Here is a 23,411-nt window from a genome sequence, read left to right on the forward strand (position 1 = left end):
TCCCCAACTCTCTCTCTTCCATCCCCATTCTCCTTCTCTTCCCCATCCCCACATCCTCTATCTTCCCCATCCCCATCTATCTCTTCCCCATTCCCCATCCTTTGTTTTTTCTCTCATTTCCCCCTTCCCCAATCTTCTTGCTTCCCCCTATCCCCATCAATCATCTCCTCTCTCCCCTCCCACTCCCATCTCTTCTCTCTTCTCTCCATCCATCCATCTCTTCTCTCCATCCCCATCTCTCTCTCCATCCCCATCTCTCTATCTTCCCCATTCCCCATCTCTCTCTTCCCCATCCCCATCTCTCTCTTCCTTCCCCCATCCCCATTCTCTCACTCCCTCCCCATCTCTCTCTCCCTCCCTACCCTCATCTCTCTCTCCCTCCCCATCCCCATCTCTCTCTCCCTCTCCCCCCCCCATCTCTCTCTCCCTCCCCATCCCCATCTCTCTCTCCCTCCCCATCCCCATCTCTGTCTCCCTCCAGTCCTCTGATAGAACATACTCTGTCTATCCCTCCTAGTGGTGGTCTGTCCATCTCCTGTCCACAGCAGACTTCTCTCTTCCCCTCTCCGATCAGGTAAGTTATACTATTTTATTTTGTATTATTATTTTTTAAACTCTGCATCGTTGGGAAAGGTTCAGAAGCAAGCATTTCACTGTAAAGTCTACACCAGTTGTATTTGGCGCATGTTGATAAAAATCTAAGCATATTGAATTCGATTTATTTACTACATTATAAAGTCTAAAACCATGCGAACCAGCAGAGACTTTGTACTGTATTGTTGATGTCCATGAATCAGTGTAGTACTGGCTCAACCAATCACATCCCTCTATGTGACTTGTTACCAAGCAGCCCAGGCGGCTCCAGCCCCTCCACTCCAAAGAGTGACTCAGAGCTGACCAATCAGAGCAAAGACAACCCTGAGATGATGTGGGCCTGGGGAGAGCTGCCACAAGCTGCCAAGGTACAGAGAGAGGGAGGGAGGTGGGGAGGGACAGAGTGGGGGGGGTGAAGGGTGGGAGGGATATAGGGAGGGAGGGAGGGATATAGGGAGGGAGGGAGGGATATAAGGAGGGGAGACAGATTCAGAGAGACAGAACAGGAAAGAAAGGACACAAAAAGGGAGTCATTATGTCCACACATTGATCCAGAAATCAGGACTGATGTTTTCAGACTTTAATCTCTTTAATCATCTTCCATGAGAGCAGCTGAGGACACGCTAATACACTAGCACTCACTCTAACCACTCTCTCTCTCTCTCTCTCTCTCTCTCTCTCTCTCTCTACTACCTCCCCTCCCTTGCTCTGTCCTGCTCTCGCTCTTCTTTCTCCTCTCTCTCTTTCCCTCTCTCTCTCCTCTTCTAGCCCTCCTTCTTCCCTCCGTTCCAGATGCAAGATTCTTTGATGATGTCCCCTGTCACCATCCCTGTGTGTGACAGCACACACTTCAGAACCATCACTGGAGACGGTGGCCCCTCTGATCAGATCCAGTCCCAGAGCCAAAAAGACAGCGCCCCCCCGTCCCTCACCCTGTACGTTCCACAGCCCGAGGACAACATAGCTGGGGCCGGGTCTGGAGCAGGGTCTGGAGCAGGGTCTGGGGCCGGGTCTGGAGCAGGGTCTGGAGCAGGGTCTGGGGCCGGGTCTGGAGCAGGGTCTGGGGCCGGGACCGGGTCTGGAGCAGGGTCTGGTGCCGGGTCTGGGGCCGGGTCTGGAGCAGGGTCTGGAGCAGGGTCTGAGGCCGGGTCTTGGGCTGGGTCTGGGGCCGGGTGTGGGGCCAGGTCTTGGCCTGGAGGAGACATGGAGGAAGTATGGGCAGCCTGTAGAGAGGTGGAGGGACTGGTGGCCTCCAGGATGCTGTCAGAACTGGATGAGGGGTGCCATAGGGACAACACGGTCAGACACACAGACTCCCCATCTAAGAGGAAAGGTATGCAGCTTACAAGTCTGCTTCTGTAATGATCTGGTTTATTTCAGTGTCACATTCAGGGTTAGGGTGTCCTGTATGACTGACTTGGTAGAGCATGCAGCTCAGTTGGTAGAGCATGCAGCTCAGTTGGTAGAGCGTGGAGCTCAGTTGGTAGAGCGTGGAGCTCAGGTGGTAGAGCTTGGAGCTCAGGTGGTAGAGCTTGGAGCTCAGGTGGTAGAGCATGGAGCTCAGTTGGTAGAGCGTGGAGCTCAGTTGGTAGAGCTTGGAGCTCAGTTGGTAGAGCTTGGAGCTCAGGTGGTAGAGCATGGAGCTCAGGTGGTAGAGCATGGAGCTCAGGTGGTAGAATGTCTCAGCCATTAGTTTCACGTCTGTAGATATGAATGTCTCAGCCATTAGTTTCATGTCTGTAGATATGAATGTCTCAGCCATTAGTTTCACGTCTGTAGATATGAATGTCTCAGCCATTAGTTTCATGTCTGTAGATATGAATGTCTCAGCCATTAGTTTCACGTCTGTAGATATGAATGTCTCAGCCATTAGTTTCATATCAACTTAATGAAGGAAAGTAATGCCTTGTCAATCATTGTATCCATGGTAACGTGTGACGCTGTACCTGCAGACAAGAGGAGCCACCACCTGGGCTCTGATGGAATCTACCTGGATGACATCACTGAGCTGGAGCCAGATGTGGCCGCTCTCTACTTCCCCAAAAGGTAACACAGCTGTAACTAACACACACACACTAACAGGCACACCTGTCACACACACTGTGCATTCGGAAAGTATTCAGACCCCTTCCCTTTTTCCACATTTTCTTACCTTACAGCCTTATTCTAAAATATATATTTTTTAATCCCTCATCAATCTACACACAATTTTCCATAATGACAAAGACAAAATGGGTTTTTAGACATCTTTGCAAATTTATAAAAAAAATAAAAACAGAAATATTCAGACCCTTTGCTATGAGACATGAAATTGAGTTCAAGTGCATTCTGTTTTCATTGATCATCCTTGAGATGTTTCGACAACTTGATTGGTGTCCACCTGTGGTAAATTCAATTGATTGGACATGATTTGGAAAGGCACCCACCTGCCTATATAAAGGTCCCACAGTTGACAGTGCATGTCAGAGCAAAAACCAAGGAATTGAAGGAATTGTCCGTAGAGCTCCGAGACAGGATTGTGTCACGGCACAGATCTGTGGAAGGGTACCTAAAAATGTTTGTCCCCAAGAACACAGTGGCCTCCATGATTCTTAAATGGAAGTAGTTTGGAACCACCAAGACTCTTCCTAGAGGTGGCCTCCCGGCCAAACTGAGCTATCGGGGGAGAAGGGCCTTGGTCAGGGAGGTGACCAAGAACCCGATGTTCTCTCTGACAGAGTTCCAGAGTCTTCCGTGGAGATGGGTGAACCTTCCAGAAGGACAACCATCTGGGCCAGACGTAAGCCATTCCTCAGTAAAAGGCACATGACAGTCCACTTGGAGTTTGCCAAAAGGCACCTAAAGGACTCTGACCATGAGAAACAAGATTCTCTTGTCTGATGAAACCAAGATTGAACTTTTGGCCTGAATGCCAAATGTCACATCTGGAGGAAACCTGGCACCATCCCTACGGCGAAGCATGGTGGTGGAAGCATCATGCTGTGGGGATGTTTTTCAGCGGCAGGGACTGGGAGACTAGTCAGGATCAAGGGAAAGATGAATGGAGCAAAGTACAGAGAGATCCTTGATGAAAACCTGCTCCAGAGCGCTCAGGACCTCAGACTGGGGGCGAAGGTTCACCTTCCAACAGGACAATGACCCTGAGCACACAGCCAAGACAATGCACGAGTGGCTTCGGGACAAGTCTCTGAATGTCCTTGAGTGGCCCAGCCAGAGCCTGGACTGGAACCCGATCGAACATCTCTGGAGAGACTGAAAATAGCTGTGCAGCGACGCTCCCCATCCAACCTGACAGAGCTTGAGAGGATCTGCAGAGAAGAATGGGAGAAACTCCCCAAATACAGGTGTGCCAAGCTTGTAGCATCATACCCAAGAAGACTTGAGGCTGTCATTTCTTTCAAAGGTGCTTCAACAAAGCACTGAGTAAAGAGTCTGAATACTTATGTAAATGTGCTATTTCATTTTTTAAATAAATTAGCAAACATTTCTGAAAACCTGATTTTGCTTCGTCATTATGGGGTATTGTGTGTAGATTGATGATTGAAAAAACTATTTAATCCCTTTCAGAATAAGGCTGTCACGTAACAAAATGTGGCAAAAGTCAAGGGGTCTAAATACTTTCCGAATGCACTGTACGCACCTATTACACACACATCAGAGGAGGCTGGTGGGAGGAGCTATAGGAGGACGGACTCATTGTAATGGCTGGAATTTAATAAATGGAACGGTATCAAATACATCAAACATATGAACATATTTTTACTCCATTGATTCCATTCCAGCCATTCGATTGAGCTGGTCTTCCTATAGCTCGTCCCACCAGCCTCCAATGACACACATAAACACGCACTCAACACACCCACACACACACACCAGTAACAAACACACACCTGTTACGCACACACATACACACACTCACCTATCCTGTCCTACGCACAGAGTTGTCCTACACTCCTGACCCTATGACCCTGTTCCTTAGTGACGGGGGCGGTTCGGTGAGAGGTGGCTTGGAAACGGGAGTGCGGAGTGCCAACCAATCCCCTCAGTCGGTGGGCAGCAGTGGGATGGACAGCGGCGTGGACAGCTACTCTGACCAGCTGGGAGACATGCCCAACATCGCCATCTCCCTGTGTGGAGGTCTCACTGACAACAGAGAGATCACAAGAGGTAGGGGCTGCATCTCAATACTGTGCAAATTGTAGCTTCAGCTATTTGCTGCTCAGATCCACTAATTGATGTGAGATCAGATGGAAGGGAACAACTTTCTGGAATAGAAGAGGATTAACCCTCTCCTGTCTGTGTGTCTCTACAGAACAGTTATATTAACCCTCTCCTGTCTGTGTGTCTCTACAGAACAGTTATATTAACCCTCTCCTGTCTGTGTCTCTACAGAACAGTTATATTAACCCTCTCCTGTCTGTGTCTCTACAGAACAGCTATATTAACCCTCTCCTGTCTGTGTCTCTACAGAACAGTTATATTAACCCTCTCCTGTCTGTGTCTCTACAGAACAGTTATATTAACCCTCTCCTGTCTGTGTCTCTACAGAACAGTTATATTAACCCTCTCATGTCTGTGTCTCTACAGAACAGTTATATTAACCCTCTCCTGTCTGTGTCTCTACAGAACAGTTATATTAACCCTCTCCTGTCTGTGTCTCTACAGAACAGTTATATTAACCCTCTCCTGTCTGTGTCTCTACAGAACAGTTATATTAACCCTCTCCTGTCTGTGTGTCTCTACAGAACCGTTATATTAACCCTCTCCTGTCTGTGTCTCTACAGAACAGTTATATTAACCCTCTCCTGTCTGTGTGTCTCTACAGAACAGTTATATTAACCCTCTCCTGTCTGTGTCTCTACAGAACAGTTATATTAACCCTCTCCTGTCTGTGTCTCTACAGAACAGTTATATTAACCCTCTCCTGTCTGTGTCTCTACAGAACAGTTATATTAACCCTCTCCTGTCTGTGTCTCTACAGAACAGTTATATTAACCCTCTCCTGTCTGTGTCTCTACAGAACAGTTATATTAACCCTCTCATGTCTGTGTCTCTACAGAACAGTTATATTAACCCTCTCCTGTCTGTGTCTCTACAGAACAGTTATATTAACCCTCTCCTGTCTGTGTCTCTACAGAACAGTTATATTAACCCTCTCCTGTCTGTGTCTCTACAGAACAGTTATATTAACCCTCTCCTGTCTGTGTCTCTACAGAACAGTTATATTAACCCTCTCCTGTCTGTGTCTCTACAGAACAGTTATATTAACCCTCTCCTGTCTGTGTCTCTACAGAACAGTTATATTAACCCTCTCCTGTCTGTGTGTCTCTACAGAACAGTTATATTAACCCTCTCCTGTCTGTGTCTCTACAGAACAGTTATATTAACCCTGTCCTGTCTGTGTGTCTCTACAGAACAGTTATATTAACCCTCTCCTGTCTGTGTCTCTACAGAACAGTTATATTAACCCTCTCCTGTCTGTGTCTCTACAGAACAGTTATATTAACCCTCTCCTGTCTGTGTCTCTACAGAACAGTAATATTAACCCTCTCCTGTCTGTGTCTCTACAGAACAGTTATATTAACCCTCTCCTGTCTGTGTCTCTACAGAACAGTTATATTAACCCTCTCCTGTCTGTGTCTCTACAGAACAGTTATATTAACCCTCTCCTGTCTGTGTCTCTACAGAACAGTTATATTAACCCTCTCCTGTCTGTGTCTCTACAGAACAGTTATATTAACCCTGTCCTGTCTGTGTGTCTCTACAGAACAGTTATATTAACCCTCTCCTGTCTGTGTCTCTACAGAACAGTTATATTAACCCTCTCCTGTCTGTGTGTCTCTACAGAACAGTTATATTAACCCTCTCCTGTCTGTGTGTCTCTACAGAACAGTTATATTAACCCTCTCCTGTCTGTGTCTCTACAGAACAGTTATATTAACTCTCTCCTGTCTGTGTCTCTACAGAACAGTTATATTAACCCTCTCCTGTCTGTGTGTCTCTACAGAACAGTTATATTAACCCTCTCCTGTCTGTGCCTCTAAAGAACAGTTATATTAACCCTCTCCTGTCTGTGTCTCTACAGAACAGTTATATTAACCCTCTCCTGTCTGTGTGTCTCTACAGAACAGTTATATTAACCCTCTCCTGTCTGTGTGTCTCTACAGAACAGTTATATTAACCCTCTCCTGTCTGTGTGTCTCTACAGAACAGTTATATTAACCCTCTCCTGTCTGTGTCTCTACAGAACAGTTATATTAACCCTCTCCTGTCTGTGTCTCTACAGAACAGTTATATTAACCCTCTCCTGTCTGTGTGTCTCTACAGAACCGTTATATTAACCCTCTCCTGTCTGTGTCTCTACAGAACAGTTATATTAACCCTCTCCTGTCTGTGTCTCTACAGAACAGTTATATTAACCCTCTCCTGTCTGTGTGTCTCTACAGAACCGTTATATTAACCCTCTCCTGTCTGTGTCTCTACAGAACAGTTATATTAACCCTCTCCTGTCTGTGCCTCTAAAGAACAGTTATATTAACCCTGTCCTGTCTGTGTGTCTCTACAGAACAGTTATATTAACCCTCTCCTGTCTGTGTCTCTACAGAACAGTTATATTAACCCTCTCCTGTCTGTGTCTCTACAGAACAGTAATATTAACCCTCCCCTGTCTGTGTCTCTACAGAACAGTTATATTAACCCTCTCCTGTCTGTGTGTCTCTACAGAACAGTTATATTAACCCTCTCCTGTCTGTGTGTCTCTACAGAACAGTTATATTAACCCTCTCCTGTCTGTGTCTCTACAGAACAGTAATATTAACCCTCCCCTGTCTGTGTCTCTACAGAACAGTTATATTAACACTCTCCTGTCTGTGTGTCTCTACAGAACAGTTATATTAACACTCTCCTGTCTGTGTGTCTCTATAGAACAGTTTGAGGAGAGAGCCATCTCTTACCAGCAGTTCACTGAGAACCCCTCCATCATTGATGATCCCAACCTGGTTGTCAAGATAGGAACCAAGTATGTAAAATACCTCTAACTCTGCATCATAGCAGTGAAGATGGCAGGGATGTGATTTCTGTTGATTAATCAGGACACACTATCTTCCATTCATATATCTGACCTATTCCATAGACAAAATCCCGATTTTATATGTTGTCCTGACCACATCCCTGACAGAAAAGTATGTAATGTACAGAACACCCTTCGTGTGCTGTCAAATATAATACTTCTGATAAGAAATGTAGAAACTGGAGATTCAACAATGATCATGTGTCGTTGTTTTCTCCTCCAGGTACTATAACTGGACCACTGCAGCCCCTCTGATGCTGGCTATGCAGGTGTATCAGAAGCCCCTGCCAATGGTAAGACCTCCACAACATTAGCAACATTCCATTAGCATAGCATCTGGGCTACATATATATATGCTGATCTCAAATATATATGGTTTTACCTGAGGTTTATCATATGTCACATTAATCATATGGCAATGTAAAAAATATTTTAAAAAGCAGTCCTGCTAAATCTAGGGCCCAGTTCTGTGTCTGACCTTGTTTTGTTTTTGTTTGAATTCCTACATCCTCTGTCTCATTTGAACTTCCTGCACACTGAAAAGCATTCTCTTTAACCACATCGTCCTCACACTCAAGTCTTTTTCCTCTTTTATGTATAGCATATCTGTCTGTCTGTCTGTCTGTACATCTGCATGTTTGGTATAGCATATCTGTCTGTCTGTCTGTTGGGTATAGCATATCTGTCTGTCTGTCTGTTGGGTATAGCATATCTGTCTGTCTGCCTGTTGGGTATAGCATATCTGTCTGTCTGCCTGTTGGGTATAGCATATCTGTCTGTCTGTCTGTCTGTCTGTTGTGTATAGCATATCTGTCTGTCTGCCTGTTGGGTATAGCATATCTGTCTGTCTGTCTGTTGGGTATAGCATATATGTCTGTCTGTCTGTCTGTCTGTCTGTCTGTCTGTCTGTCTGTCTGTCTGTCTGTCTGTCTGTCTGTCTGTCTGTCTGTCTGTCTGTCTGTCTGTCTGTCTGTCTGTCTGTCTGTCTGTCTGTCTGTCTGTCTGTCTGTCTGTCTGTCTGTACATCTGCATGTTTGGTATAGCATATCTGTCTGTCTGTCTGTTGGGTATAGCATATCTGTCTGTCTGTCTGTTGGGTATAGCATATCTGTCTGTCTGCCTGTTGGGTATAGCATATCTGTCTGTCTGCCTGTTGGGTATAGCATATCTGTCTGTCTGTCTGTCTGTCTGTTGTGTATAGCATATCTGTCTGTCTGCCTGTTGGGTATAGCATATCTGTCTGTCTGTCTGTTGGGTATAGCATATATGTCTGTCTGTCTGTCTGTCTGTCTGTCTGTACATCTGCATGTTTGGTATAGCATATCTGTCTGTCTGTCTGTTGGGTATAGCATATCTGTCTGTCTGCCTGTTGGGTATAGCATATCTGTCTGTCTGCCTGTTGGGTATAGCATATCTGTCTGTCTGTCTGTCTGTTGTGTATAGCATATCTGTCTGTCTGCCTGTTGGGTATAGCATATCTGTCTGTCTGTCTGTTGGGTATAGCATATATGTCTGTCTGTCTGTCTGTCTGTACATCTGCATGTTTGGTATAGCATATCTGTCTGTCTGTCTGTTGGGTATAGCATATCTGTCTGTCTGTCTGTTGGGTATAGCATATCTGTCTGTCTGCCTGTTGGGTATAGCATATCTGTCTGTCTGCCTGTTGGGTATAGCATATCTGTCTGTCTGTCTGTTGGGTATAGCATATCTGTCTGTCTGTCTGTCTGTTGTGTATAGCATATCTGTCTGTCTGCCTGTTGGGTATAGCATATCTGTCTGTCTGTCTGTTGGGTATAGCATATATGTCTGTCTGTCTGTCTGTCTGTCTGTCTGTCTGTCTGTACATCTGCATGTTTGGTATAGCATATCTGTCTGTCTGTCTGTTGGGTATAGCATATCTGTCTGTCTGTCTGTTGGGTATAGCATATCTGTCTGTCTGCCTGTTGGGTATAGCATATCTGTCTGTCTGCCTGTTGGGTATAGCATGTCTGTCTGTCTGTCTGTCTGTCTGTCTGTCTGTCTGTCTGTCTGTCTGTCTGTCTGTCTGTCTGTCTGTCTGTCTGTCTGTCTGTCTGTCTGTCTGTCTGTCTGTCTGTCTGTCTGTCTGTCTGTCTGTCTGTCTGTCTGTTGTTGGGTATAGCATATCTGTCTGTCTGTCTGCCTGTTGGGTATAGCATATCTGTCTGTCTGCCTGTTGGGTATAGCATATCTGTCTGTCTGTACATCTGCATGTTTGGTATAGCATATCTGTCTGTCTGCCTGTTGGGTATAACATATCTGTCTGTCTGCCTGTTGGGTATAGCATATCTGTCTGTCTGCCTGTTGGGTATAGCATATCTGTCTGTCTGTCTGCCTGTTGGGTATAGCATATCTGTCTGTCTGTCTGTCTGTCTGTACATCTGCATGTTTGGTATAGCATATCTGTCTGTCTGCCTGTTGGGTATAACATATCTGTCTGTCTGCCTGTTGGGTATAGCATATCTGTCTGTCTGCCTGTTGGGTATAGCATATCTGTCTGTCTGCCTGTTGGGTATAGCATATCTGTCTGTCTGCCTGTTGGGTATAGCATATCTGTCTGTCTGTCTGTCTGTACATCTACATGTTTGGTATAGCATATCTGTCTGTCTGCCTGTTGGGTATAGCATATCTGTCTGTCTGCCTGTTGGGTATAGCATGTCTGTCTGTATGTCTGCCTGTTCGGTATAGCATATATGTCTGTCTGTCTGTCGGGTATAGCATATCTATCTGTCTGCCTGTTGGGTATAGCATATCTGTCTGTCTGTACATCTGCCTGTTCGGTATAGCATATCTGTCTGTCTGTCTGTTGTCGCATATAGCATATCTGTCTGTCTGCCTGTTCGGTATAGCATATCTGTCTGCCTGTTAGGTATAGCATATCTGTCTGTCCTTGTTGGGTATAGCATATCTGTCTGTCTGCCTGCCTGTTGGGTATAGCATATCTGTCTGCCTGTTGGGTATAGCATATTTGTCTGTCTGCCTGTTGGGTATAGCATATCTATCCGTCTGCCTGTTGGGTATAGCATATTTGTCTGCCTGCCTGTTGGGTATAGCATATCTGTCTGCCTGTTGGGTATAGCATATCTGTCTGTCTGTACGTCTCATTGTGTGTTTATTTTCTCTCTCTCTCTTTCTCTCTCCCCCTCCCTCCCTCCCTCCCTCCCTTAGATCGCTCAATATCCAGACATATGACACTAGCTTCACGTTTTTACATTTGGGTTTTTTGTATGTCTGTGTTTTTGCATTTCAGTAGTTTTGTTGAGTTGTAGTTTTGGTCAGGAACTGTGTGCGTTTGTTCCAGGCCTCAGTGGAGAACATCATGAAGGAGAAGATGCCCAAGAAAGGAGGCCGCTGGTGGTTCTCGTGGCGCAGCAGGAACAGCGACTCCAAATCGGTACACACCTCAGCTCAAATACACACACCTATGTAACACACACACCTCTGTAACACACACACCTCTGTAACACACACACACCTCTGTAACACACACACACCTCTGTAACACACACACACCTCTGTAACACACACACACCTCTGTAACACACACACACCTCTGTAACACACACACACCTCTGTAACACACACACCTCTGTAACACACACACCTCTGTAACACACACACCTCTATAACACACACACCTCTAACACACACACCTCTGTAACACACACCTCTGTAACACACACACCTCTGTAACACACACACCTCTGTAACACACACACCTCTAACACACACACCTCTAACACACACACCTCTGTAACACACACCTCTAACACACACACCTCTAACACACACATCTCTAACACACACACCTCTAACACACACACACCTCTGTAACACACACACCTCTGTAACACACACACCTCTAACACACACACCTCTAACACACACACCTCTAACACACACACCTCTAACACACACACACCTCCTGAACAAACTTCTATAACATAACTATAACTAGGAAATGTCTGCAGAAGTTACAGCATTGAGGCCTAGTTGACTGGAGTATTATATTTGTTAGAATGTCCTAGTTGTTGTATGAGTGTGTGACTGGTTGTTTTACCCCAGGACTCCGTGTCTGAGACAGGAGTTGGAGATGAGGGTGACACCTCTCTCAGCATGGCTTCAGTCAACGGGTAACTACACTTCTCTAACACCAGAAAAGCTTATCATGTGCAATAGAATTTAATTATTTTGAATACACGTTTATATACTGTAGTTTACAGATCCTCATGTACGTTATACAGAAAGGGTCGGTTTCATGAACCGATTCTCCTTTGAGTTTGTTTTTTTGGTAAAAAATTTGTCTGAGAAACCACCCCTAAAAATGTGTACTACATGTTTTATAGGGTGTTAATATTCTGGTTATAAAGTCATGTATACTACATGTTTATATAGTGTTTATATTCTGGTTATAAAGTAAAAAATGTATTTATAGCTGAACTGTTGTTGTGACAGAATGAAGGAGGAGTCTTCCTCCAGTGATGAGGACCACAGATTGTCCAATCAGGGCTCAGAATCCTGCAACGCCGAGCCCCTTCTCACACCCGGTAGTGTGTGCTACAGGAAGACCCTCAGACTGACCCCAGAGCAGCTGGTGAGGAACAATACTTCTGACCTCTTTATCTGGCGACGTTGTGTTCAGTGTGTCTGGGTAATGTAGTCTTCAGGCCAGTCTGCAGTTGAACCACTCAGTAGCAGGGTTAGCGTTAGAGGGTGTATGGCTAATGTAGTCTTCAGGCCAGTCTGCAGTTGAACCACTCAGTAGCAGGGTTAGCGTTAGAGGGTGTATGGGTAATGTAGTCTTCAGGCCAGTCTGCAGTTGAACCACTCAGTAGCAGAGTTAGCGTTAGAGGGTGTATGGCTAATGTAGTCTTCAGGCCAGTCTGCAGTTGAACCACTCAGTAGCAGGGTTAGCGTTAGAGGGTGTATGGGTAATGTAGTCTTTGTGTCCTCAGGCCAGTCTGCAGTTGAAACACTCAGTAGCAGGGTTAGAGTTAGAGGGTGTCTGGCTAATGTAGTCTTCAGGCCAGTCTGCAGTTGAACCACTCAGTAGCAGGGTTAGCGTTAGTCTATATGGGTAATGTAGTCTTTGTGTCCTCAGGCCAGTCTGCAGTTGAAACACTCAGTAGCAGGGTTAGAGTTAGTCTATATGGGTAATGTAGTCTTTATGTCCTCAGGCCAGTCTGCAGTTGAACCTCTCAGTAGCAGGGTTAGCGTTAGAGGGTGTATGGGTAATGTAGTCTTTGTGTCCTCAGGCCAGTCTGCAGTTGAAACACTCAGTAGCAGGGTTAGAGTTAGTCTATATGGGTAATGTAGTCTTTATGTCCTCAGGCCAGTCTGCAGTTGAACCTCTCAGTAGCAGGGTTAGCGTTAGAGGGTGTATGGGTAATGTAGTCTTTGTTTCTTCAGGCCAGTCTGCAGTTGAACCACTCAGTAGCAGGGTTAGCGTTAGAGGGTGTATGGGTAATGTAGTCTTTGTGTCCTCAGGCCAGTCTGCAGTTGAAACACTCAGTAGCAGGGTTAGCGTTAGAGGGTGTATGGGTAATGTAGTCTGTGTCCTCAGGCCAGTCTGCAGTTGAACCTCTCAGTAGCAGGGTTAGCGTTAGAGGGTGTATGGGTAATGTAGTCTTTGTGTCCTCAGGCCAGTCTGCAGTTGAAGGTGGGTCCTAATGAGGTGGTGTTCAGTGTGACCACTCAGTACCAGGGCACCTGCCGCTGCCAGGGCACCATCTACCTCTGGAGCTGGGACGACAAGATCATCATCTCAGACATTGACGGCACCATCACCAGGTGTGTGTGTGTGTGTGCATGAGTTTTATTGGCAATTGTGTGTGATCATGTGAAAACTCTGTTAATGGTAGTCTAATGAGGTGTGTGTGTGTGCGTGTGCGCGTGTCCTCTCTTTCAGGTCGGACACCCTGGGCCACATTCTTCCCACGCTGGGTAAAGACTGGACGCATCAGGGCATTGCCCGCCTCTACCACCGAGTCAGCCAGTGAGTTTCCACAGGAGTAATTCAATAACTATAGATGAGCATTACAGTAATGAAACCTAGGTCACATTTAGAATAGGGCTCAACGTAAGATCAATGAATCATATCAACTTTATTCATGGTGTTTCAATCTACAAGGTTTAGTACGTTGCACCCTCATGAAGGCAGCCCTGTCCCTGACGCTCATTAGTTAACCTACTGTCCCCTCCATCGCTCTTAGGAAACACTGAGACAGTAGAATAATTGAATCTCAATCTCATTCTCTTGCTCTACCTATCCTTCTATCTTTCAATTCAATTCAAGGGGCTTTATTGGCGTTGCCAAAGCAAGTGAGGTAGATAAAAAAAAAAGTGAAATAAACAATCAAAATGAACAGTAAACATTACACAAGCGTTCCAAAAGAATAAAGACATTACAAATGTCATATTATGTCTATATACAGTGTTGTAACGATGTGCAAATAGTTAAAGTACACAATGGGAAAATAAATTAACATATGTGTGGTGTGTGTTCTTCACTGATTGAACTTTTCTTGTGGCAACAGGTCACAGATCTTGCTGCTGTGATGTCACACTGTGGTATTTCACCCAGTAGATATGGGAGTTTACCAAAATATGATTTGTTTCTCTCTATCCCTCTCTCTCTTTCAGGAATGGTTATAAGTTTATGTACTGCTCAGCGAGGGCCATAGGTATGGCTGATATGACGAGGGGGTATCTACACTGGGTCAATGAGAGAGGAACCATGCTGCCTATTGGACCTGTCCTACTCAGCCCCAGCAGTCTGTTCTCAGCTCTGCACAGGTGAGGAACACATACACTCACACACCATCGTTCATCACCATCATCATCGTAAAAATAAACACCGCAGAATCAAAGAGTCAAACGCAAAAGTGAACAATCATATGTAACGATGTACAGTCGCTGATGTAATAGAACTTGCTATCCCTGTATTGTATAACGATGATTCCGTCCGTCCTGTCGCGTCCCTCTTGTCCTTCCTGTAGGGAGGTGATAGAGAAGAAGCCTGAGAGGTTTAAGATCCAGTGTCTGACCGACGTGAAGCAGCTGTTCTACCCCAACACTGAGCCTTTCTACGCAGCCTTCGGCAACAGAGCCACGGTGAGAGCCCTGCTCCCTCCCTCCATCACTGCATACATTACCTTATGGAAACATCTGCCTTCATCTGACTGGAACCATGCACAGTAATTAACCGATCTGTAACCGATCTGTAAATGTGACAGATTCAGCCAAAAGGCTATTTGCAACCTGAATATTCTGTTTGCTACTGCTGCAGTTGTTATTGTTTTTGTTGTTTAGGATGTGTATTCCTATAAGGAGGTGGGCGTTCCCCTAAACAGGATCTTCACAGTCAACCCCAAGGGAGAGCTGATACAGGAACACGCTAAGACCAACATCTCATCGTAAGTCAGACATCTCTCTCTTTCTCTTCATCCCTCTATCTTTCTCCCTCGTATCTTTCTTCATCTGTCTTTGTCTGTCTCTGTTTCTCTCTCCCTCAGTAGCTCTCTCTTCCTCTCTCTGTCTTTGTGTCTGTCTCTGTTTCTCTCTCCCTCAGTAGCTCTCTCTTCCTCTCTCTGTCTTTGTGTCCGTCTCTGTTTCTCTCTCCCTCAGTAGCTCTCTCTTCCTCTCTCTGTCTTTGTGTCTGTCTATGAACAATGAAGTGAATTATGTTTCTGTTTGTGTCCCTACCAGGTATGGTGGTCTGTGTGAGGTGGTGGACCACGTCTTTCCCCTGTTGATCAGAGGCCACGTCTCTGACATCTCCTGCCCTGACACCTTCAGCCAGTTCACCTACTGGAGAGAACAGCTGCCCCAGGTCCACATCCCTGACCAGGTCCACATCCCTGACCAGGTCCACAGCCCAGACCACCCACAGGTCCACAGCCCCAAGTCCACAGCCCCGACCAGCCCCAAGTCCACAGCGCCGACCAGCCCCTGGACAACAGCTGAGGAGACCGCACACCACATCAGACCACCCCAGGAGTGAGCTGTGTGCAATCACGGAAGGGAAGGGAGAGACACGCTCAAACTCATAATGATGCAGGCATGCAAATGCAAGAAGCATGTATCTGCTCTAATGCCACACACACACACAGCTATGCAGAGGCAGACCTTGCACTAGTGAAAGTGTACGTGCTACAACAACAGGTATGTTAGCACTGAGTGGTATTTATATGTAGTCATCATTTATATTTATGTTTTACTCTTCAGTGTTGTTTTCTCTGCATTACCTAGCCTACTCATACATGGCCTACTGTTCATCAGGTGAAATAGGTACATTATCTAGCCTACTCATACACGGCCTAATGTTCATCAGGTGAAATAGGTACATTACCTAGCCTAGTCATACAGAGCCTACTGTTCATCAGGTGAAATAGGTACATTACCTAGCCTAGTCATACAGAGCCTACTGTTCATCAGGTGAAATAGGTACATTACCTAGCCTAGTCATACAGAGCCTACTGTTCATCAGGTGAAATACAGTGCCTTGCAAAAGTATTCACCCACCTTGGCGTTTTTCCTATTTTGTTGCATTACAACGTGTAATTTAAATGTATTTTTATTTGGATTTAATGTAATGGACATACACAAAATGGTGAAGTGAAATGAAAAAAACTACTTGTTTAAGAAAAGTGTGCTATGAAGCCCCTAAATAAGATCTGGTGCAACCAATTACCTTCAGAAGTCCCATAATTAGTTAAATAAAGTCCACCTGTGTGCAATCTAAGTATCACATGATCTGTCACATGATCTCAGTATATATACACCTGTTCTGAAAGGCCCCAGAGTCTGCAACAACACTAATCAAGGGGCACCACCAAGCAAGCGGCACCATGAAGACCAAGGAGCTCTCCAAACAGGTCAGGGATGAAGTTGTGGAGAAGAAGTACAGATCAGGGTTGGGTTATAAAAAAATATCCAACATTTTGAACATCCCACTGAGCACCATTAAATTCATTATTAAAGAATGGAAAGGATATGGCACCACAACAAACCAAGAGAGGGCCGCCCACCAAAACTCACGGGCCAGGCAAGGAGGGCATTAATCAGAGAGGCAACAGAGAGACCAAAGATAACCCTGAAGGAGCTGCAAAGCTCCATAGTGGATATTGGAGTATCTGTCCATAGAACCACTTTAAGCCGTACACTCCACAGAGCTGGGCTTTACAGAAGAGTGGCCAGAAAAAAAGCCATTGCTTAAAAAAAAAATAAGCAAACATGTTTGTTGTTCAACAAAAGGCATGTGGGAGACTCCCCAAACATATGGAAGTAGAAACTCTGGTCAGATGAGACTAAAATTTAGCTCTTTGGCCATCAAGGAAAACACTATGTCTGGGGCAAACCCAACCCCCTCATCACCCCGAGAACCCCATCCCCACAGTAAAGCATGGTGTGTGGATGTTTTTCCATCGGCAGGGACTGGGTAACTGGTCAGAATTGAAGGAATGATGGATAGCGCTAAATACAGGGAAATTCTTGAGGGAAACCTCTTTCAGTCTTCCAGAGATTTGAGACTGGTTCACCTTCCAGCAGGACAATGAGTGAATAGTTATGCACGCTCAAGTTTTCAGTTTTCTTGTCTTATTTCTTGTTTGTTTCACAATTAAAAATATTTAGCATCTTCAAGTGGTAGGCATGTTGTGTAAATCAAATGATACAAACACCCAAAAAATCTATTTTAATTCCAGGTTGTATGGCAACAAAATAGGATTAATTGCCAAGGGGGTGATTACTTTCGCAAGCCACTGTAGGTACTACTTTTAGGCAAAAGAAGCACTGATTCAGTTGCCTGATGACTCAAACTGAATTATTCCTCTGCTCTATGTTCTCTACATACTTCAGTCTCAGACGACTGCCATCGTTGAAATAACTTGTGGTGACGTCAAAATGAGGGGTGTTGTACAAAACAAAGTAATCAGCAATTGGATCATCTCTAACCAGAGTATCAAAGCCAATAACAAATTTTTAAAACACCGCTTTACCCACGTGTGTTCTTGCTCTGGCCCAACCCATCGGTTTCTGGGACCAATCAGAATGGTTCAAATGTGATTGAGTTCTAGAAATTGTCAGGAAGGTACTCAGATCCAGACTCATTGCAGAGAAGAAACTAACGGTGTGGCGAAGCGTTTAGCCAGAGCAAGGAGTTTGGGTAACCAGACAACTGATAAAAGTACAGACTACCTGGAGAAATCACTGTGAAGTACAGTCTACCTGGAAAAAAAAATAGTAGAAAAGTTAGTAGAGCCTAACATTGAAACAGCTGAGTTTCACCCAGATAACGTTGTCTGAATAATGGCATTACTTTTGATTGAATCTCCTACATTTTCAGATCTAATGTTCACATACATTTTAAGCGCTAATGTTCACATACATTTTAGGCGCTAATGTAATAAATGCTCAGCAATACAATATTATCATTAACTTGCAATGAAAATATTATAGGACATGACGATAATTCAGTTCACCTGTGAGCTCCAAACTTGTCATTATAATTGATATATATACCATGGTTAAGGGCTGTTCTTATGCACTACGCAAGGCGGAGAGCTCCGATACAGCCCTTACCTTTGGTTTATTGGCCGTATACCACAAACCCCCGAGGTGCCTTATTGCTGTTATAAACTGGTTAGCAACGTAATTAGAGCAGTAAAAATAAAATGTTTTGTCATACACGTGGAATAAGGTCTGATATACCATGGCTGTCAGCCAATCAGCATTCAGGGCTCAAACCACCCAGTTTATAAGAAGTTTTAAATCATGTTTCCTTTTGGGTTCCATGTAGAACCCTTTCCACAGAGGGTTGTACCTGAAACCAAGCATGGTTCTATCTGGAACCAAAAGGGGTTCTTCAAAGGGTTCTCCTATGGGGACAGCCGAAGAACCCTTTTTGGTTCTAGATAGCACTTTTTTTCTAAGAGTGTAGTAGCATTCCATATTAGGGTTTTATTCTTCAGTTTCTTGTCTTGTTCTATGTAAGGTAAATATGTTACTGATCAACTGAACTAAACCTGGTAACTATTGTAGCTCTTCAGTTTATTAACAAGGCACAGGGGGGGGGGGGGGGTTCCTCTCTCATTGATGTCTCACACCCATAGTCATCAATAGTCCTTTAATGCTAATTTAACACTTCAGAATAGACATCTAAAACTGGCATTACTCTGATAATAAGCAACGCAGGGAAACTCAGGTTGTTTCACTCTGTTTCTATGGACAATGACACATAACATATCATATTCTCACTGCGTGCACTGTGCAGGGAGATTGTCTTGGCTACCAGTATGGTCACTGAATAGCCTACTAGTCCTGTCGCATCAGTCAGGTGTGTGACGGAGCTCTTTTTGGGGGGAGTATTATGTTGCAGACAATAGAAAACGTATCATTTGCTTTGGTTGTCCATCATCTTAAACTCTTAACTGCGAGATGAGAGAAAACTACTAATTTATTAACTATTTCATGAATCTATCATTTTTAAGAAGCAGCTTGTGAACACGCTTGTATTTGGCCTTTGATTTTATATATTGTGTTTATGTGATTGAATATGAACAGAGTATTGGTGTTTATTCTCACTTTTGTATATAGTGCAATGTTTTTTAGTGATCTAATTCAGAAACATTGATCTTGTCAGTCATTGGCTGGCTTCTGGACTACAGTAGTTTGATCTAAAATGGCTAACAACATTTTGCATTGACTTCAGTGTCCACTGAAGCAAAGCCATTGAGGAGTTCTACAACAGTAAAAATGCAATATTCTACTCAATTCTAGAATCTATTACTAAGATACAAATAACTTTATAGATTACAACACTGATGTCCCTTGTAATTTCAGCCATTAGAATTCCCAATATCCCTGAATATTCTAAACCTCCTCAAAGGGTTAAGAGTAAAAAGCACCGTCAGTCCATCTTATCTCTGTTGTTATCAGAGCAGGTGGCAGTATGTTTCTAGGAGTGGCAGCCATGTAATGTGTATCTAATGTGTATATGGTGCAATTTCCAATGTTATCCTGTATGTAGTATGGATGAGTTCAACAACTAAAATGCAAGACGTCCTGTACTACCTGAATGAATACTAACACTGTGGTATCTCTCTCTTTTTCGTTTGATCATATTGATGACCAATACAAACCTGATCACATCACCGTGAAGGAGAGAAGGTTCTCACTGTCCCTATGGACCATATTGATTTAAATAAGTTTGAATTTCTTGGCAAGATGTCTTTCATGGGCTGGTTGAAACATCCATTGCCATTCCTGTAGTTATGGGTTTCTAGGATGAATTTAAATAGAGGTATTTCAGAATATTGAGACAGAGACGAACGTGAGCTGTTGGACTCGCCATCAACCTAAGAGGTGTGTTGGTATTTGGAGGAGCCGTAACGGATGGATGAAAGCATGGATAGATGGATGAGTGAAAGGAGGCATGTGATGTCACTGTTGTGTTGTGTTCACTTGTCTTGTCCTGTGTGTCTTTGGTTCCTCTTGTCTCCTAAATGTATTGTCACACAATTTGTTCCAAGTATGTTGAATTACTACTGTGTATTCTGGTTAAGCAGACTGACTGTTCTTTCTGTGAAAGATACATATGAACTTGGTATGTATGTCCTCTTTGGTTTTGTTTCTAAGATGTACAGAATCCATTTCTCTAGAGCACTGTGTCATGTTGTATAGCTAAACAATCGGGTTTAAAAATAACTGTATATTGAAAATAATGATTTCAATAAATGCAAAGATGATTGTTGATGGATGTGCATGTGTCTCATCTCTCCTCCCTGAAGTGAACATGTCATGATGTGAAACCAGATTAGTATTTCCTTAGTTTCAGAGTTGTATACCATGGTAACATAACTAACCCCATACTGCCCATGTTTACCATGGTAACATAACTAACCCCCATACTGCCCATGTTTACCATGGTAACATAACTAACCCCCATACTGCCCATGTTTACCATGGTAACATAACTAACCCCCATACTGCCCATGTTTACCATGGTAACATAACTAACCCCCATACTGCCCATGTATACCATGGTATCAGAACTAACACCCATTACTGCCCATGTTTACCATGGTATCAGAACTAACACCTATTACTGCCCATGTTTACCATGTTATCAGAACTAACACCCATTACTGCCCATGTATACCATGGTATCAGAACTAACACCTATTACTGCCCATGTTTACCAAGGTATCAGAACTAACACCTACTACTGCCCATGTTTACCATGGTATCAGAACTAACACCTATTACTGCCCATGTTTACCATGGTATCAGAACTAACACCTATTACTGCCCATGTTTACCATGGTATCAGAACTAACACCCATTACTGCCCATGTTTACCATGGTATCAGAACTAACACCCATTACTGCCCATGTTTACCATGGTATCAGAACTAACACCCATTACTGCCCATGTTTACCATGGTATCAAAACTAACACCTATTACTGCCCATGTATACCATGGTATCAGAACTAACACCTATTACTGCCCATGTTTACCATGGTATCAGAACTAACACCCATTATTGCCCATGTTTACCATGGTATCAGAACTAACACCCATTATTGCCCATGTTTACCATGGTATCAGAACTAACACCCATTACTGCCCATGTTTACCATGGTATCAGAACTAACACCCATTACTGCCCATGTTTACCATGGTATCAGAACTAACACCCATTACTGCCCATGTATACGATGGTATTGCTCCATGGCTTTGTGCAAGCTTGGTATCTACTGCCATCTAATGTAGGATATACTTATAACACATAAACTCAGCAAAAAAAGAAAACGTCCCATTTTCAATTAAACAATTAATAAACATTCACCTGTGTAACGATCGATAAGACACTAACAGCTTACAGAAGGTAGGCAATCAAGGTCACAGTTATGAAAACTTAGGACACTATAAAGAGGCCTTTCTACGGACTCTGAAAAACACCAAAACAAAGATGCCCAGGGTCCCTGCTCATCTGCGTGAACATGCCTTAGGCATGCTGCAAGGAGGCATGAGGACTGCAGATGTGGCCAGGGCAATAAATTACATGTCCGTACTATGAGACGCCTAAGACAGCGCTACAGGGAGACAGGACGGACAGCTGATCGTCCTCACAGTGGCAGGCCACGTGTAACAACACCTGCACAGGATCAGTACATCCGAACATCACACATGCGGGACAGGCACAGGTTGGCAACAACTGCCTGAGTTACACGAGGAACACACAATCCCTCCATCAGTGCTCAGACTGTCTGCAATAGGCTGAGAGGCTGGACAGAGCTTGTAGGCTTGTTGTAAAGGCAGGTCCTCACCAGACATCACCGGCAATAATGTTGCCTATGGGCACAAACCCTCCGTCGCTGGACCAGACAGGACTGGCAAAAAGTGCTCTTCACTGATGAGTCGCACTTTGTCTCACCAGGGGTGATGGTCGAATTTCGTGTTTATCGTCGAAGGAATGAGCGTTACACCGAGGCCTGTACTCGGATCTCAATCCCATTGAGCACGTCTGGGACCTGTTGGATCGGAGGGTGAGGGTTAGGGCCATTCCCCCCAGAAATGTCCGGGAACTTGCAGGTGCCTTGGTGGAAGAGTGGGGTAACATCTCACAGCAAGAACTGGCAAATCTGGTGCAACATCTCACAGCAAGAACTGGAAAATCTGGTGCAACATCTCACAGCAAGAACTGACCAGCGTTTCAGCCTCCTCCTCGATGAGTCCACAGATGTGGGTGACCAGCGTTTCAGCTTCCTCCTCGATGAGTCCACGGATGTGGGTGACCAGCGTTTCAGCCTCCTCCTCGATGAGTCCACAGATGTGGGTGACCAGCGTTTCAGCCTCCTCGATGAGTCCACAGATGTAAGTGTTTCTCAGTACCTGGAGGTTGTGACAAGGTACTTTAGTGACACCAAGCTGACAATTGTATCAACATTTCTGAGGCTTGTTGAGTTGGAGGGAGGAGATGCTAAATCTAAAGCCTGTGATGTTGTGGCTTTCCTCGAGAAGTGTTTATTATAAAAGAGAAACTCCTGGGGATAAGGACTGACAATGCCTCTGTTATGACGGGGATTAACAATGGGGTCCATAAAGTGCTGAAGGAGGAGCATGGCCTCAAATATCTGGTTCTTATTCGCTGTGTGTGCCACTCTCTGCAGCTTGCTGTAAGTCGTGCCTCCAATGACACCATCCCCCATAGTGTGGAGTACTTGGTACGAGAGACTTATAACTGGTTTTCAGTGTCTCCAAAGCACAGGGAGGCCTACAAGGCCATATATGAGACCATCAACTGTGGGGAGAAACCTGTACAGATAACCAAGGTGTGTGCCACACGTGCAGCATTTTGGACCCGTGGGAGGAACTTAGGCTGCATTTCTCAGTCACCAAGTCCAGTGAACACTGCTACATGGCTGAGGGTTTATACTCCAAGTCCAGTGAACACTGCTACATGGCTGAGGGTTTATACACCAAGTCCAGTGAACACTGCTACATGGCTGAGGTTTAATATGTACAGTGATCCTCAAAACATATTGGATCTGACTTTTTTAAAGTCAGTGCTGGGTGAGGTACAGTAGTGCTGGGTGAGGTACAGTAGTGCTGGGTGAGGTACAGTAGTGCTGGGTGAGGTACAGTTGGCCATCAAGGCTTATGAGGGAGAGCAAGTAGATCCTCTTAAGTTACTTGACAGCTTGGTTAGCTTGATCAAGTCTGTG

The 23,411-nt window shown here is 44.6% G+C and overlaps 1 protein-coding gene across 1 annotated transcript in view; it reads left to right on the forward strand.

The window, feature by feature from the left end:
• The window catches only part of LOC109893794 (phosphatidate phosphatase LPIN1), a 34,520-nt gene extending 14,086 nt beyond the window's left edge, over positions 1-20,434 (forward strand). The window contains exons 3-18 of the mRNA XM_031828081.1: positions 482-574; positions 851-962; positions 1,363-1,927; positions 2,547-2,640; positions 4,574-4,761; positions 7,519-7,612; positions 7,887-7,956; positions 10,983-11,075; positions 11,747-11,814; positions 12,137-12,275; positions 13,323-13,471; positions 13,590-13,676; positions 14,324-14,476; positions 14,680-14,794; positions 14,993-15,096; positions 15,389-20,434. Of these exons, the coding sequence (XP_031683941.1) occupies positions 482-574; positions 851-962; positions 1,363-1,927; positions 2,547-2,640; positions 4,574-4,761; positions 7,519-7,612; positions 7,887-7,956; positions 10,983-11,075; positions 11,747-11,814; positions 12,137-12,275; positions 13,323-13,471; positions 13,590-13,676; positions 14,324-14,476; positions 14,680-14,794; positions 14,993-15,096; positions 15,389-15,683 (2,419 nt within the window). The 3' untranslated portion in view covers positions 15,684-20,434. The remainder of the gene's footprint in view (positions 1-481; positions 575-850; positions 963-1,362; positions 1,928-2,546; positions 2,641-4,573; positions 4,762-7,518; positions 7,613-7,886; positions 7,957-10,982; positions 11,076-11,746; positions 11,815-12,136; positions 12,276-13,322; positions 13,472-13,589; positions 13,677-14,323; positions 14,477-14,679; positions 14,795-14,992; positions 15,097-15,388) is intronic.
• Positions 20,435-23,411: the final 2,977 nt, after the last annotated feature.

Source organism: Oncorhynchus kisutch, linkage group LG7 (genome assembly GCF_002021735.2).
Source record: "Oncorhynchus kisutch isolate 150728-3 linkage group LG7, Okis_V2, whole genome shotgun sequence".
Lineage (NCBI taxonomy): Eukaryota > Metazoa > Chordata > Actinopteri > Salmoniformes > Salmonidae > Oncorhynchus > Oncorhynchus kisutch.